The 18,793-nt window shown below is 43.5% G+C and overlaps 1 protein-coding gene across 1 annotated transcript; it reads left to right on the top strand.

Annotated features, from left to right (window-relative positions):
- Positions 1–873: 873 nt before the first annotated feature.
- On the top strand, positions 874–18,246 carry xkr6a (XK, Kell blood group complex subunit-related family, member 6a). Its single transcript, XM_051428096.1, has 4 exons — positions 874–2,336; positions 7,172–7,368; positions 7,992–8,409; positions 9,609–18,246. Exons 1-4 carry the CDS (start codon positions 1,753–1,755, stop codon positions 10,111–10,113), a joined length of 1,704 nt encoding a protein of 567 aa, XP_051284056.1. The 5' UTR covers positions 874–1,752; the 3' UTR covers positions 10,114–18,246.
- The last annotated feature ends 547 nt before the right edge of the window (positions 18,247–18,793 follow it).

Below are 18,793 nucleotides of genomic sequence, written 5' to 3'. Positions count from 1 at the left end.
TGTGTGTGTGTGTGTGTGTGTGTGTGTGTGTGTGATGCAGCCTGTGTGTGCGTGTACATTCCACCATGACATACAGACTGCATTTCTATAAGAGGAGTCATTACTGAAGCAGAGCACAGAAAGCCCCTTTTTAAAAATATATATATTTCTGTATGATAAAAATCATTCCTCTGCTCCATCCCTCTTCCAGCCTTTGAATCCATCACTTTCTTTCATTTTTTCCTCCTCCTGACCTTCATCATCCTGATGAATTCCTTATTTAGTCCCCCCTTAAGACTTCCCTCTCCTTAAAACTCTTAAATGCATCCCTTCAGCTTTTGTTTTTTTTTTCTCTATACCATTTATCTATTTTTTCCTTTCCTCCCATCATCTCTTTTCTTGTGGCTTCATCCCTCCCTTTCCCCCTCATCTGTCTCTGACACGCCCTTTTCTTCTCTCCAACAATTCTTAAATCTTCCCATCATCCTCTCTCTTGCATTCTTCCTGTCAATCTTTTCATCCTTTGGAACAGCATGAACCATTTTTCCTCTCTCTCTCTCTCTCTCACACACACACACACACACACACACACGCACACACTCCTTTCATCCCTCTTCTAATTCCTAAATCCATCCCTCTTTCTCTACAGCCTCTCAGCTTTCTAGCTCCCTCAGTTCCTACCCCCTCCTCTCACACACACACACACATACACAGTGTCCATCCCAGTTTCTCACATTCCTAAATCCTGAATGCTTGCCTAGCAGGGATCACACACACACTGGCACACACACATATGTTACGGCTGATTAGGCTGGCAGAGCCACAGGGCAGTCAGCCCACTGGAGGGGATGATGGAGGGATGGATGTGAGGGAGAAAGTGCAGAGAGAGGATGGATGGAGGAAAGCATGATGATTGATGGAGAGATGAATGTCAGACGGTGGAAATCTCATGTTTTGCTTCTAGATGGAGGAAACTAGCTGTTTTCATTGGGAAACAATCAAACTGCTACTGTACAGCGCAGTGGGCTTTTTTCTTTTTTTTTTTTGCACGACCCTTATACACTGATGCGCGTGCACGTGCGCGCGCCTGCGTGCAGATGTGAATTCGGGGTTGAAGTTGTTATCCGGTAGAGGGCGGAGTGAGAGTGAGAGAGAGAAAGTGAGGAGTGGGGGACGCTGGAGCTGCAGAGGGCTGGAGCTGCGGAAAGGAGCGGACATGGGCTGCAGCGGATGCCGGGTACCTGCAGCCTGAGAGCGGGCGGGATGAGAGGCGGGAGTCGGGGGTCCTCCGGTTGACTGCACGGGGGTTTATATTAGCGCGAGTCGTGGTTTGAGAGAATAGTTGGTGTCCGGCGCGCACCCACACACACACACACACACACACACATTCACACACACTCACTCACACGTCTTAAGAACAGCGGGAGATGCATTACGTCATAGCCTCCCGTCGCCCTAGATGACCGCGCGCGCAGGACGGGATGATGCAGGGCTGCTGGACTAAAACGGGAACTGATTCCGCTGCTGCTGCTGCTCGCGAGCGCCCGGTGGCGGTGTCTAGACCGGACGAGGAAGAAGAGGAGCCGCCGTCGCGCGGCCGCCGGCTCTGATGGCTCCTCGCGCCCCGGGCACAGAGACACAGCAGTCGCCGCGGCGCGAGAGGGAAGGGGACAGCAGGTATCTGGGAAGTGACGTGGTATCCGCGCCCCGCGAGAAAGCACAACGGTGCGGTTGTCGTGCGTTTCGCAGGAGGGCAGGAGCGGGAAGGGGAACATGGCCGCGCAGTCGGACGGCGGCAAAGCCGGGGTCGGGTGCGGCGGCGGTTTCGCCCAGCTGTACGATGTTGATAACGAGGAGCCGCTGGACTCCGCCGCGATCCACATCTGTCAGTGCTGCCGCACCTCCGCCTGCTACTGGGGCTGCCGCTCAGCCTGCCTCGGCTCCCTGCTCGGCGGGGGCCAGCCTATCGGAGGGGTCGGCATCCGGGAGACTCACTGCCCGCCCCGGGAGCAGCTGTGGCTGGACTGCCTCTGGATCATCCTCGCCCTCCTCGTCTTCTTCTGGGACGTTGGTACGGACCTTTGCCTGGCGGTGGACTACTATCAGAGGCAGGACTACCTCTGGTTCGGCCTCACACTCTTCTTCGTGCTGGTGCCGTCGGTGCTGGTCCAGATTCTGAGTTTCCGCTGGTTCGTGCAGGACTACACCGGCGGGGGGCTCGGGGAGGTGGAGGGGCTGACTAAGCGGGGCGCGGTGGCTCTGGGGTGCCTGTATCCCGGCAGGGACCGCCTGCAGCTGGCCACCATCTGGCTGTGGCAGGCCATCATACACATCCTCCAGCTGGGACAAGTGTGGAGGTAGGAAGCAGGGCACAAACAAAAACACACACCTGATACTAACCTGTCACCTCTTCCTCTCTCTCTCTCTCTCTCTCTCTCTCTCTCTCTCTCTCTCTCTCTCTCTCTCTCACACTCAGCCTTTTTCACACACACACACACACACACACACACACACACACACACACACACACACACTTAATGTCTCTAATGGGTAGAGCGGAGTGTCTTACTCAATGTTACTAGAAGAGAGCAAAGCTTGCTTCACACTGACAGGCAGGAGAGGAAGAGCAAGAGGAGGACAGGGAAAGGCTCTCTGTGACCTCGCCAGCGCTTCAGTTACTATCTGAGAATGACAGACAGATATGAAGAGAGACAGTCAGAGAGACAGTGATCACACTTTTACAGACAAACTCTGTAACTTCTTTTGAGTTTCTTTTCTTTTTTGGGTCACCGGATGAAATTCTGCAACTCATACTGTACTGAATTTATGGCTGAGAGGGGTTCAAGTCACTGACAATATCTACTACAACTGTAGCAATCATAGTGTTAGTACAATAAGACTACACACACTCTTTAGTGCCCCATATATCCTCATACATCCTCATATATCCTCATCCTCAGTGCTGAGACGCTGTCCGTGGTGCTGAATGCATTTTCAGCACCACGGACAGCGTCTCAGCACTGTTCTTCACTTTAGTTGGACAACAGAGGAGTCAGGACTGTGTGTGTGTGTGTGTGTGTGTGTGTGTGTGTGTGTGTGTGTGTGTGTGTGTGTCAGCGTGTGGGACCAGTGGAAAAAACGGTGTCACGGCTCTTCTCATGAGTGTCAGCATGCATGGAGAGTACAAAGAGGAAAAGCATCTGCGCTTCTGGCAACACATCTCCCTCTCTATCTCACTCCGTCCCTCCCTCTCTCTCTCTTTTCTCTCTCTCTCTCTCACACACACACACACACACACACACACACACACACACACACACAAATACACAAAGTTGGAAATGGGTAGGTGCTAATTGTAGTGCTAAAAGCACTGGCGGGAAAGAAAACAAGAAACACAAATGCACCCTCATGCTCTTATATACACACACTGTAGGTTCCTTGCTCTCCTGGCTCATGATTTCATATACTTGCGTGTGTGTGTGTGTGTGTGTTTGCTTGTGCATGTGTGTGTAGCGTTGGAAACAGAAGTAGTAGTAGTAGTAGTAGTAGTAGCAGGAGTGCGCTAGCTAGTCTCCTGCCTCCTAGCCCTCTATACAAGGACAGTGCTCACTCCCCCTCCCCACCCCTCTCCCTGAAAAGTCTCCTTAATGGTGTCCTCTTGCCTCTGGGTGGACAGCAGGGAGAGTAGAGTAATGAGTGTGTGTGTGTGTGTTTACATCCTGTTGTGCTACTCAGCTCCTCAGCTCCAGCCTCTCTGTGGTTGTAGGGTTAAATCAACCCCCCCCCCACACACACACACACACACACACACATTCCTCCTATACCTCCATTCACCCCACCCAGTAATCACCCCCCACAGCCTGCATAATGGACTCGCCCACCTGGGGGAAGTGGAGGGGCAGGGGAAGGAAGAAGGAGAAGAAGAAGGGAGCGCGCAGGGGGGGAGTGTAGTGTTTTTACAGCTGAAGAAATGGTATGGCCTGATTGAGACAGATCGCTTGGAGATGGAGAGAGAAGGAGGGGTGAGGAAGGAGATGGAGGAGGGAGAAAGGGTTGCACAATGCGAGTAGAAGGGGGGAGGGGAGAAGAAAGAGAGCGAGACAGGGAAAGGAGGAGTGAGAGTGGTGGGGGTAGGGTGGAGGGGTAGGAAGATCTACTGTATTTGGTACATATGGTTTGAAACCACATCCCTCCATGTCCAGGCGTTAAGGGCCTGTCAGGGTCGCCATACACGCTGCGCAGTAAAGCCTCAAACCTTGACCTGCACGCGAATACAAGGACTTCCTGTTTATAGATTTTAAAGAAGCCGAACAAATGATGCTGGTTATTCATCTCTCGTTGTTCTTGAGTCAAGGACAAACAGCATGTTGGTGTTTGTGTCTTATTTGAAAGCTAATAAGATCAATTAAACCAGCTTTAACTGGTTTGATTAGCAGCATGAACATATGAAGCGTAGGGTAATAAGGATAGGTCGAGATGTATAGGATGGCTCTCGGCCCTGGAGGGTCAATAAAAACACAGGAAGACGGGATGGATAACGTTCACGCTTTAGTGTAAATTCAATAATGTACAGCATTGATCGGGGATCGGGACCCCTCCACTGGATCACAAGATAAATCTGAGGAGCTTGTGAGATGATTCATGGGATAGAAGGAAGAATACAAAATTTTCTTTTGTGAAAAAAGGGATTCTGGTTTCATTGTTGTAGCACAACTTCCATGTCTAACTCATAGAATTCTGGGAGACAAAGAAATATGTCGTGGACTGGACGTCTCTGTAGAACTTTTAAATCACTAATGAATTAATATGTGCCACAACATTTTGTCTATGGGGTTCAAAATTGCGTAATTATATACCGTAAAACTTAAATTAAAAGCAAGGTCCCAATTAGAGGTCTGGTCTGAATTTAATAGAAGTTCTTTGGATGTATAAAACCTCTTAAATCCCACCGGGTCGACCGCTGGAGCGAGTTCTAAGATGCTTAAATCGCCTACTCAAATACAAACGTTTGAACTTTTGTCAATACGAGCAAATCGTTAAATTGGTTTGATTCAATCCTTCAGTTCATTTTTCAAAAACCATGAACACCAAAGTATCAAATGATTAAATGAGTGATTTGTGACTGATATGTTATTCAGCAGCCCAATTTTTAATATTCATCCTGGTTTAAATCAGTATTTCCCATCTTTGCTGAGCAAGAGTTTTATGCAAAAGGAATTAAAGGCCTGTCCCATATAGAGGCCTGTTCCAAATAAAGGCAGGTTGAATAATAAAAGCCTGGGCTATTAATTGAAGTTTTACTTTGTTTATAAAAATGGAATCTGGATCGTTGATGTCAGTTGGATATCCGATATGTGAGTTAGGTCAGTAATCGGCACCTGATACTGATATTGGAGCTCAAAATTTAAGAAGTTAACACCATATATTTTAAGGGGTCATGAGCCAGTGCAACCTTTTGTGTCTGCAAAGTAAGCCCAGATCTGTACATAAAATATAAAAAACACACACACATTAACAACGCAGTGAGAAGTCCATTTCCAGAATAAAGATGTGAAAAACTTTCTGCATCATCAGAACACACTTTGTGGAGTGTCACATGCCAAGTGTGGGCTGGGAAAAGAAGTCCACATTGGACTTTTCATGCCCCTCTCCTTACCGTGCCACAAGCTCATTAATTAGCAAGGAGTGCTCCCATGATTGGCAGCCTAAGTGCCTGCTCATGCCCGGCCTCCGCATCAATCCAGACCGGACGTGAGCCTTTTCTAACAACACATGAGTTCTGTGCGTGCACATGTAGGGTTTTTTCCTATGGATGGTGTATTATTTATGTTTTGTGCATTAAGCTTGTATGTTTCAAACCAGATGGCAGTAATAGCTGCACATACAGAGCCATGCATAATGTAGGAGCACACACACGCAATGACACCCATGCATGTACAGCGGTAATGCACACGCAGGGAAATCAGGAGGATATCATTTGCACACAAGTACATACGTGCGTACACACACACGCACGCACTCTGAGTGCCCTGAGGCATTTTTAAATTAAAATCACTGCCTACATCCCACCCACATGTACTGTAGTTTTCCATATCTAGAAACCCACTCAGTATGTATGGATGAAACTCTTGTTCATGAAGAGGTTCCATCAATGATCAGACCGAAATGAAACATATTTATAGGAGAAGTTCAGTTAAGCAAAAGAGAGGGCAGTGAGAGATTAAGTTAATTTATTGATGAGTATTTGCTTGTTACCCACCGCTAAGTTTTCACTTTGGCTGGTGAGTTTTAAGATCTGACAGCCAGGACTTTTAATTCTGCTGCCTACAGTGTTGCATTAGAATTATTTCTTTAATGGAAAATGCTAAAATCAGATAATTAACATTAAAGGGGTAATCCAGTGATTTAGTGTCCTCAAGGTTTGGGGACTTGACACATTAAAAGTAAGGGTCAAGCTCTAGAAACCACCCATAATGCAACTCAATAATAATTTTTTGGCCTTCCCCTGCCTGGTAAATGTGTATTCATACAAGATAACTCTCAAGACTTAATGTGTAAACTGGGTGTCCCTTTAACATAACATTGTCAAAGGTGTACAATGGCTGAACAGTGCGTGTTTTAAGCCTTTTAAGTGAAAAACACGTCATTTGAGAGCAACATTTTAAAGAATTTCTGACTTCCTCTAATGAACAACACGTGTATGTCTTCAAGTAGAACATTAGTTTAGCTGTGATTCAGATGAGCTGTTAACAGAACATAATTTGAATGCTCCGAATTTTGATTATTTTAGACACCATCTTTACAACAGGCAAGCTGTTTTCATCTGAGTACCTGTCACTGTACCATCTGCATCAGGCCTGCAACTGTTGACTCTTGTAGTAACTGATCAGTCTGTTGATTATTTTCCTGAAAATAGTGAAAATGGCCACTATAATTTAGTTTTTTTTACCAAACCAGAAGATATTCAGGTTATCATATGTGATTAAAGAAAGCAAATGTTCGTTTAAAAAAATTACATTTATTAAAACAGTAGCTAATTAATTGGTCAGATTATTAGGGATTAGTGATCACAGTATCAGTGAACTTCTTAAAACCAAAATTACAAGCAGCCAAAAGACAGAATGAGCGAGAAAGAAAATAAATGTTAAAATAAATGTATTGTACTTTAATTAATTAGTGCTCTTACCTGCAGGTACATCAGGACACTGTACCTGGGCATCATGTCGCGTCGGCAGAAGGAGCACCAGCGGCGCTGGTACTGGGCCATGATGTTCGAGTACGCGGATGTCAACATGCTGCGGCTGCTGGAGACCTTCCTGGAGTCTGCGCCTCAGCTGGTCCTGCAGCTCTGCATCATGATCCAGGAGAACCGAGCCGAGACGCTGCAGTGTAGGTGGAGGCCAGGTTACGCCGGGTGGACTGCACGAACACTACCAACACCCTGCCACATTGGCAGACCCAACACCATGTTTTCATGTAGCCCACAAAGCACATACAAATCAACAGCTGCACAAACAGGAATTAGCAATTTGCAGACATCATGCTCAGTAATTTGTGGCTGCAGATGGTGTTACTTTTTGATTTTCACACAGTGTATTTGTTCAGGTAGGATCCAGGAAGAAAGCACAATCACAAGTGTTTGGGGGATGTGCTAGCCGAACTCCATCAGCCTCCTCTTCCTTATTCATCCAGGGAATGTATCATCTAGGCGGCCACCCACTGGTGTTATTCATCCCTATTACTCTAGAGTTTTGGGACACCTTTTACTTTAATGCAAATATGTGACTAGGACAGGGGGTGGATGCACACAGCAGCTGGGACATTAAAAATAACTTTATATTTCAGACTCATGCCATTAAGCGTCATTGCCAAATGTTTCTGTCGTGTCACACTCTACTTCTTATTTAAGGATGTGCTCACATTATTACACAAAACACCCCCAATGACTCATAATAATTTTGCTCTGATGTACTTTTTGTTTCACGAACCTTGATTCACTCCTCTCTCTGTAGGCATCTCCTCCCTGGGCTCCCTCTTGTCTCTCGCCTGGGTTCTGGCCTCCTACCACAAACTCCTGCGGGATTCTCGTGATGACCAGCGCAGCATGAGCTACCGCGGGGCGCTGCTGCACCTCTTCTGGCGCCTCTTCACCATCTCCTCCCGCGTCCTCTCGCTTGCCCTCTTTGCCTCCCTCTTTCACATCTACTTTGGCATCTTTGTAGTGGTCCACTGGTGCGCCATGGCCTTCTGGGTGGTGCACGGAGGCACCGACTTCTGCATGTCCAAGTGGGAGGAGGTGCTCTTCAATATGGTGGTCGGCATCGTCTACATCTTCTGCTGGTTTAATGTGAAGGAGGGCCGGACGAGATACAGAATGGTGGCCTACTACACCGTGGTGTTGGCCGAGAACACCATCCTCACTGGGCTGTGGTGAGTTAGACCAAGTAGAACCTGGATGCAACTAACATAATATCATGAAGGAAAAACCTAAAAATCCCCCAAACATACCACAACACCAAATAATATATAGTGGATTCAAAGAAAGTCTTCTGAGGCACACTAAAGAGTGGACAATAAACCTTAAGTGTTGCAAGAACTAAAGCTACAGTAAACTCTAGCTATGCCTAAGCTAAGCCTGAAGTGCTGCTATCCTACACTGCAGAGACGGTTTAATCAAATACACCCTCAAAGAAGCAAGGTTTCAAATGTGGATTTGAAAATCATAAGGGAGCCAGCTTCCCTAAGGTAACTGGGAGTTTATTCCAAAAGAAGTTTCCTGAGGATGTTGGTTTGCTGAGATCCTAAATGTTTTGTATGAATTTACACTGTAATGAATTCTAATAGTGTGAATGTTGTCAGCAATGCAGATAAAACCTCTAAATGTCATTTTAGGTGGTTAAAACTGGACTTAAAAGGTCTTCAAGGCACTGACTTCGTTTTTATAAACAAATTCCATGAAAAGACCAAAACCAACAATAACTGTATCGTACTAAAAAGTATTGTGTGTGTATTTAAAGCTGGATATATCGTATTCCTCAGTGCCGTAGAGCTTCACAAAAACTATTAAAAACACATCACTGAGCCACGCTGTTGCACTGGCTGACATGTTCCTTCAATATGCCGAACACACACACTGTAGTTCATTTTGGCTCAGTCCCACACACACACACACCCTCCTGCTGCCAGAAATAATCACTAGAGCAACAAATGTGGATTAATACGCCGCTCAAAATAGTCCCCAACAAATATACTGTTTACTCCTGTGTGAGTAACATTAACTAACAACTATAGTGCCCAGCTTTTTTTTTTGGAAACCCTTTAGCCTTTAAAAAACATGTATTTGTGAGCAGCTTTAAATGATTGACTTCTTCAGTATGAACCAAGGGTCTGGGCTATGGAAGTCAGAAAGTATTAAAAGACACATTAATACTTGGTTGGCTTTGAAACTGGATTTTCAGAAGTGTGTAGAGTGTGAGGACATGCTGGAGGACATTGTTTTATTACACTATAAAGTAAGAACATATGACAAGTGTGTGGAGCAAATTAATTTATTATTTTATATATCATTATTTTACATAAGCACAGACACTCACGTCAGTTTAACCCCCCGTGTCGCTACCCTCCTGCAGGTATGCCTACAGGGATCCAGTCATGACTGACTCCTACGCTGTCCCAGCACTGTGTGGCGTCTACCTGACGTTCGCCGGCGGCGTCCTGGTCATGTTGCTGTACTACGGCTTCTTGCACCCTGCCAGCGCCCACCTCCAGCCAAGCCCCGCCTCCTCCTGCTGCGCCCAGCTGCTCTGGGGCCTCCCCCTGCCTCCGTCAGCCCCGCCCACCGCTCCGCCCACCCCGGCCCACATGACCAAGTCACAGACGGAAGAGGATGTGGCCGAGACGTGTCTTCCCGTCTTCCAGGTGAGGTCAGCGCCCCCCACCTCCAAGCCCGAGGGCCCGCTTATAAAGATCGACATGCCCAGGAAGCGTTATCCAGCATGGGATGCCCACTACGTAGACAGGCGCCTGCGGAGGACTATAAACATCCTGCAGTACATAACGCCGGCCGCTGTGGGCATCCGCTACCGTGACGGACCCCTGCTGTATGAACTGTTGCAGTATGAGTCCTCACTCTGACACACACACACACACACACACACGTCAACACACATCAGTACACATAAGCACATAAAAAGACATGTATGTATACGTGGATGTTCAGATTTAGAGAAGACGCACACACACAACGTGGCACTCGATGTAAGCACACAGACACAAAAGCAATCTGTCACACTTTTATGCACACACACACACACACACACACACTAACAAACACACGCATACACACATTCCTTGTGGGCACCTTCGACCTGCGAGTCCCATGGCCATGACTCAACAAGCTGCTTCAGCGCGAGTCCATCTCTCTCTCTCTCTCTCTCTCTCTCTTTACCCTTCTGTCTCTCTATTTCCAACTCCTCCGATTACTCTTCATCTATTCTCATTGATTTAATTTCACACGTCCGCGCTCCGCTGTGAAGTGAAAAAAAAAATAAAATACAAAAATGAGCGCCAGAGTTTCACACTGGAGTGTTTGACCACCGCATGCCGTTTACGTTGCGTCGCTCACACTTTCACGGGTTTCAGTAGAATAAAAAGACGTGACACAAAGAAAGAACAAATGTCACTTTCAATAAAAGGAGTTCGTGAACATGTTGTCGTTAGTGTAGTCAAAGGTAGTGTATATATTTTTTATGTACAGAAGGGATGTTTTTTATGTACCGTTACGTTGTCGTTGACTGGAGACAAAGCAGTAGGGCGCATCGGGTTGTGGGGTTGGTTGACAAGGTTACTGAGCAGAGTAGCAGAGCATGATGGGAAAGATGGAGACGCGCTCAAACAAATTCAAAATGCTGCTCAAGTTTGCGCTACGTGAAGGAATAGTCTGACAATAGTTAGATGAGAAGATTAATACCACTCTCATTTCTCTACACTATATATGGAGCCAGAGCCAGGAGTCAGTTAGCTTAGCTTAGCATAAAAACTGAAAGCTGGGGGAATATCTCCCGACCAGCGTCTCTAACGCTCATAAATGAACAGTCTCCTGGCTGTAGCTTCATACTTAACAGAGAGATAAAAGAGTGCTATCAGTCTTATCTTATCAAACTCGTGTAATCGTGTTTTCCAAAATGTCCATATCGTCCTATAAGAATGCTAACACTTGAGCATACACAATGTTAAGGGAGAGTTAGCAAAATTAGCTCTAACAGTGAGAATAGGAGAAGCTGTAGCAGCTCAAAGTAAGACCCAAAAACTTTGGCTGGCAATGTGAAACTATAACTTGATCGTGCCAAAATTAAAGCTTTCCTGCCTGAAATAGTTTTAAAATCTAATTAACTATCTACATAGGCTATAAAACAGATATTATTTGATACATATATATAAAAAAATAAATCTTTAGATTGCCAAGAGGCCTGGCTGTCCCTTTCTCTCACTCAACACCTCGTATGCTAATGTGTTAGCATGGATTCAGAGCTAAAGATCTACTGAGGACAGATGGATGGTGTTAATGTTACAGTTCTTATTGCTAAACGTGTACACTAGTCAATGTGCCAATCCCCCATGTGTTTCTGAAACCTGAAGTATAAAAGCAAGCCATTAAACATCAAAAAAATTACACAAATTAAAAGCAGACCAAACAGAGAAGAATCCAAAAGGAGGTGGCACCATGATCAGGTACAAGTGCTAGTGCCTGCTGATGTTTCCAGTATTACTAATGACTAAGGCAGTACATGCTTATCACGCTGTTTCGTGAGCGTGTACGCCATCTGGGAGTCGTTCAGTTGTTCTCCATCGTTTCCTGTTATGCTTTGAGTGGTCTTTAGTTATCCCGTCCGGTTGCAAATGCGCGGTTTGCGTCGGTTTACGTTCTTAGACGATGAAAAAAAAAAAAGAGAAATTGTCTCAAAATTGTCGACATAAAGAGCAGACTAATTATTTCTGATCAGTGTCTACCAGCACCAACCAGTGTGTGATGTCTTAATTATGTCGGTCCCACGCTAACAGGGTGCTGCCACTGAAGTTGATGTAAAACAATTTTGGACTTCAATCGTCACAACCTTCCTGATGACTTGTCTTCTCCTGAAAAGCGTCCAATATCAACTCCTCCAAATCCACCCACGGCTGAGCTGTGATGTATGGCTCATTATTTATTTTTTTGTTTGTTTATCCCTGTAATCCAAGCTGTTACATTGGCAGGCGACAACAAATGAGCCGATATATCAGTCATCAGCCCGTCGACAGGAACGTTGGTCCTGAAATCACACACCCGTCAGGGGGGCTGCTTTAACACCGCGTGGCGGCGAGTAAAAGCACGGGTTTGGAAGGTGGTGAAAGTGTTTTCGCCATCCAACGCTCCACACCTTTTCTCCAGTCCCATGTCAGCGGTAGAGCAAGTGAAACCCAACCATGAGCCATTTCAGATGGTGCAGTTAAAAAAAATTAACACGAACACGCTTCTTATTATTGCTGCTGGCCGAGAGGATCAAGCAGGTGAAGATAAATAGCACATAAAGAGAGTTAAAAGGGTTACTTTAACATTTTTGGGGCAAATTTTAGCCTCTTATTTTCTTGTCCAGGTGTCAATTTGTAGAAGATGTTGTCTTTTAATGCCAGCCATTGAAATTTAGATTGAAAGCAAGCTTGAAGCTAAATTTCTTTGTTTTTATTGACTAAAATTGGCCACCATATTTGAGTGCTGAAACAATACCTTGATTAGTGATATTGGTATTGATTGCAAAAGTTAATTTACAACAACTGTGATCATTTATTAAGTTAGTAATCAAGTAAACTTGCCCATGTCTTCAATATAAACTTAATACTTTGGGATTTTGGACTGTTTTAGTCCAGTGGTTCCCAATCTTTTGGGACATTGTCAGACTCACAATGGACAAGATAAAAATCAGAACCATTTTATTTTAATCTACAAAGTCTTCTTCCTTGTTAAAACCTGGCGACTACATTACCCATAAAGCAACTCGGTCACCAACAGATTTGAGTGTGTTAGGCTAATAGCGGCTGATTTAGCCTTTAGCCACTAGCCTCAAGCAGAGACGAGGAGCGAGTTACAGAAGTTCACTTCTTTCTAAGCCTACCAACGCTGACTCACTTGGGGCAATTTATCTGAATTCATGCAGCCACTAAAGGCTTACTAAATCCGTGAGTACTCCTCCGTAATACCTGGAAATAGACTTAAATGTGTAAAATTAGTTCCCCTTTAGAAGAAAGCAAAGTCTGCAAAGTGCAATCACTCAGCACTGGTTGCATATGTCCACTGGTTGGGACCAATACAACCAAAAGGTAATTATTATTATATATCAGAGGCCTAAAGAGGTTAATGTATTTAGTAATTTACAAAAGAAAAAAGAAAACATTTTAATCATCTTGCGACCCGTAGCAGGGTCCCTACCCCCTAATTGGAAACCACTAAACCATACCATAAACTAAATGATTAATCAATGAATCTAAAAAATGATCCACAGATTATCTCTTAATGAAAATAAGCAAAAGAAAGGAGACTTACACCAAAAATGTTAACGTATCCCTTTAAGTTTGAACAGTGTGAACGAATAGTCAGCTTACATTACTTTTCTGTGGTGCTAGCCGATAAAAAAAAAAAGTCTAATCAGTTCATTTGCTGCAAACTAGATTCAATAGGTGCGAACGCGCAGCAGAAGCAGCGGCATCGGTGTTCATATGGTGCAACACACTCAAGCTACAGAGTCAATTGGCTGCTAATCCCACTTCATATGGTGCAAATATGAAACACACATGTACTTACGGTGCAATAAGGGCAGATTGTCTCTTTGAATTCTATGGTGCAACTTGAGTACTGCCTTCAGTTATCGGCCAAGGCTGTGCCAAAGGCTCCGTCCAAACGGACAACTGCTCTTCCTGTCCTGCAGAAGCTATGCAAGTCTCCGACGCAAGGAGATGTGCTTAGTGCTCACAACACACACAGTACATGCACACACACACACACACACACACACACACACACACACACACACACACACACACACACAAAGACAGACAGACAGGGTTTTCCTCCACAGCAGGGAGATATGCTAGTTAGTACACACATGCAGATACACAGTGAGAAGTTAGTGTAACAACATGGGATGCATCCCTACCTCACCGCTTGAACACACACATACACACACACACACTCACACACTAATGTCCAATAATCCCTTACCCCTTTATAATTTGGGAACAATATTCATATGGTGCTATTGAGTAAAACTGGATGGTTTTTGTATAGTTGTGGTTACAGTGCTATGAAGAATTTAGCCAAATATGTTTAGAGTGTTTCACATTCAGATTGATTGAATGGTTTAATTCAATCAATCTGGGTTTCCTCATGTAGAGAGTGTACATAAAAACAGCAACACCTTCTGTCTCTGTGAAACTGAGTGACACGTAAAAAGCTACAATGCCTTATCCGCTTGACAGAAGTGGAGGTGGAATTTTTTTTAAGATACCTGAGTCATGGTTATGTGCAAAAAGGTGAACTTTAGGGAGGGTGGTGCTAATTTTTTGGTACACTCTGATCTGGACTTGCACTGTACTTTAAGCATGGGCTCAGTGTGTCAGAGCACAGAAATCAAAGGAAAACAGCACACTGTGTTAGCACGTTGTCCTAAAAAAACTGAATATGTGACAATTAGAGAACACTAGTCAGACATTTTCTGTTAGTTTCACAGATCGTGCTCGTGAATTTCTTGCATGAATGTTCTAGATTTGAGGGCACATGTGCTCCTAGGAAAATAAGTGGTTACTACAGAGGCTTAAAGGTTTGAAGAGTCACAGCTTCGTATGTGCTTCTGGGTTGTTAAAGTGAGATTCTGTTGCACAGTAATTTCCCTCGGGATAAATAAAGCTTCTTGAATCTTGAATTTATGTTGAGCTCCAGAGCAGCTGTCCCGCTAGCTTTTCCCTAGCACTGACCTCTGACCTTTTCTCCCAAACTCACGACCCCTTTTGCACCCAGAACTCCAGCCAATCACAAATCAGGTTCAACACAGCCAAATCAGGTCTGACACAACCAAAAAAAATACAGTTCCTTCTTTATACGGAAGTGTTCGTGTGCAGCATTCAGACTCAGCTGTAGCCTCATAATCAAACTGCAGGTATCATAACGTCTCACCGTCTCCTTCATATCACCTGGTAGTCAACCTTACAGCTGAGTCTGCACGCTGCAAATGAAAACTTTATTCCTTCACCCAAAAACCCAGAGCCTTAGCCAGGCCCACCCTGCGAGATAGTGAAATCCAGTCAGTGTTATTGTATGGCTACACATCCACAGCTATGCAAGGTTACACACACAGAAAGGTTCTGGGCTTGGAAAACCTTTACAAAAAAAATACCACATCACTGTTCTCATGTATTGCTTTTTCTTATTTTCATTTCTTCCTCTTTTTTTTTGTCTTAGTTTGCAGAGAAAGTATTCATGTGCAAAATGAAAATGTGATATGCCATTGGTTTACATGTTTTATCTGTTTATGATAATTTGGTAATCTTGCATCATTTCTGTGGACATTTTTCTTGATCAGGTTTGTGTGTTGATGGGTTAAAATTGGTCGGGAGGGGAGAGGAAAAAAACTGCGTAATGTACGTTTACATTGAGAGCAACCACAACGGACGCAACCTCCCGACAGAGGAATGTGTACAAGCAAGAAGTTATTTTGTGTTCTTTGGATAAAAACGTTCCACTATCAGGGTCTGCAAAGCATATGAGGCCTGTGGTTAGGCTGCGTGTGTGTGTGTGTGTGTGTGTGTGTGTGTGAGCATGTGTGTGAGCATGTGTGTGAGCATGTGTGTATGTGCGAGTGCAAACTACCGTATGTGTCAGTAATGCTTCATATGCTTTTTTTAGCCAAAGTTTTACTTGCTTGGTCCAGAGCTGTGAAATTATCATTACTCATCATGGTTTTGTAGAAATCGAGGCCAGACGCTAAACTGTTTCTGATCTCAGACCAGTTTCTACCAGATCTGAGTCCACCGACAACTGAAATCCTCTCCTTTTACAACTGAAAAGAGGTTTGGCTGTTTTGGCACAAATGGCTCAAATTCAATCATGAAAAAAAAAAAAACGAGTCGGAAGGATTTCAATGGTCTGACTCAGGTGTGGATACTATAAGCACAGGGCAGGGTCAAACTAAACCTTAATGTGGATGTATCTATAAGATGTACCATGAGCTTTTATTTTGTCGGGGTCATGCTTTTCTACTGTGTTCTTCAGCTTGGAAAAAAAAAAAAGTAGCTCTAGAGATTTCTATGTGCAAAAAGTACCTTTTATTTTCTCGTGGTTGGCCTTTTGATTGTAAATACCTTTTTCTGGTAATCCTCCTCAGTTGGGTCTATGTTTCGATGAGTTTGCTTAGATGGCTCTTTCAAATGTACTGATAGTAAATGTTCTTTATAAATATCCAGAATGTAAGACGAGAGAAGACAAATACGGCTTAACTGGAAACTGTGTTTTTCGTAGGAGTCTGTGCCATCGTGTTGTCTTGAGTATAAGCACACTGATATTAGATCTTTAGGCAGGATGAAGTGTTTGGAGGTGATTTGCCAGACAGCCACAACCAAAACCAGGTTCGACGAGACAGGTGATGTTTGTCTCTCACATTCCTGATAAACACAAAAAACGTTCTGCAAAGAAAGACCACCACTGCAAACCGTGATTATTGATTTTTTTTTTTAAAGTATTGGAGTATGTAAATTGAGTTAATATTGCTAATGGGATGAGATACTCTCATATTTGTACACTGAATATGAAGCTGGAGCCAACAGCTGGTTAGCTTAGCAGTGGAAGCAGGGGGAAATAGCACGATCAATGCTTATGTATGTACAGTATAGTATAGTATAGTATAGTATAGTACATATAGTGTTTGCAAAAATTCCACCATGGAAAGAAAGAAGTAGTGCTCAATTTGAGACATTTAGAGGTGCTTGTCATCTTTAATTATGCTAAGCTAAGCTAGCTGTCTCCTGGCTCTAGCTTCATATTTAGCCTACAGACATGAGAGTGGTGTCCATCTTCTCGTCTAACCCTCCGCAATGAAGTTAATCAGTGTATTTCCAATAATGCTGAACTTTAAAAAAAAAACGAAAAAGTCAGACAAAACGTTTTATTTAGCAGTTTACCCAAATTCCAAAAAAACATTAGCTTAGCTTTGCATAAAAGGGGGCCTAGCCAGGCTCCGTCCAAAGCTAAAACAAAAACCGCTCACCAGCCTCTCTAAAGCTCACTAATTAACACGTTACACCTTGTTTATTGTATAAATCTGTACAAAAACTTAAGATACAGGCTAGCTGTTTCACCCTGTTTCCAGTAGCTTTAGATTTAATTTTAAAATGTTTTTTTTATGCGGTGACCACCACAGATGTCCTACATTGCTTTATATCACTAGATAAGTGAGAAAATATAATTTCTTGTCACCGACTCTTGCAGGAAAATAAGTAAAAGTTCAAGAAATTTAAAAGTCATATTTCTTTTTTACTCTTGACGTGATTAAATAGCTTGAGGAGATGGTCCTATTTGCAGTGTGCAGCTACATACCAATAAACAGCTCAACACATAAGCACATATTTCAGACGTAAGGGGGGAAAATGTCCAGCAGGGGCTGTCTGGCTAACGTCTCCCGAACTTCACTGTAGAAATGATGGCTGCTGTCATCAACCGTGTTCAAACCGCTCCTGCGTCAGCTCATAAAAACACCATTCAGGAATCCTCTGGTCTTTGCGGGGGGATTCCTAAATTCACACCGAATGTTTCTGACCAACCACAAACAAAACGGGAGAGAAAACGAGACGACACATTGTGTATCTCTTCTTTGTCTGTGTATTCTGTGTCTACGATAGTGTAAAAGCATTCTGGGGAAGAGTTGAATGATATTTTCAATGGCTCCAGGTGGCCAGCGTTAGGAAATGTGTTATTTTTGTTACAATACCTCCTGAAAATAAAGTCTATTTATCTGTGAAGAGACAAAGATTTACAATAATACAGATGACTACATAGAAATTATGACAGATTTTAAATGATGTAAAACAGATATAAATGAAAACATGTAAAGTTCATTTGGTTTTGAACACGATACAGAAATGTATATGCGTCAGTATTGAGTTTGATTTTATATATTTACCATTTTATTACATTGTAATGTTGTGACTGCGATGGAGAAAAAAAAAATATAAAGGAATATAAATTAATTTTTCCAAATGTGTGTCGCTTTTCCTTTCCATTTACTGACACTTCATGTGAGTGGTTTTTAAATTCCTTTGAATCACAACACAAAACATCAGATTTTCTATCCTCTTTATTCATTTTGAAAATGACATTAAACCACAGGAATCTCTCGACAGGCCAGTCAGGATTTGCATAGTTCCAAAAGGATTTTTTACACTTAAAAAAAAAAACGCAAAAGTCAGTACCTTTAAAGATAAAACAGAAATAGAGTGCAAAGACAAAGCTTATGTGAAGCATTTGAACCTCACAAAAACACACATAAATATGATAATCCATAAAAATTAGACAATTTTCTTGGGACTGGTAGCTTCTATACAGCATTTCACACCAAACCACTGGCCTGAATTTTATACTGCGATTGCTTTATGGCACAAAAATGTCATATTTTACAGTATATTACAGAATAGGAAGTGGATGCAGATGGAAAAACACTATAATGTTCTTCCTCTGAAATAAGGGTAAAACATATATGCATTAAAGCAAATATGCTCGCTGTGACCTGAAGCAACT

The sequence above is a fragment of the Dicentrarchus labrax genome, unplaced genomic scaffold (assembly GCF_905237075.1).
Source record: "Dicentrarchus labrax unplaced genomic scaffold, dlabrax2021, whole genome shotgun sequence".
Lineage (NCBI taxonomy): Eukaryota > Metazoa > Chordata > Actinopteri > Moronidae > Dicentrarchus > Dicentrarchus labrax.
Note: the sequence above shows the minus strand (reverse complement) of the source record. Positions and strands in the feature narration are given on the sequence as shown.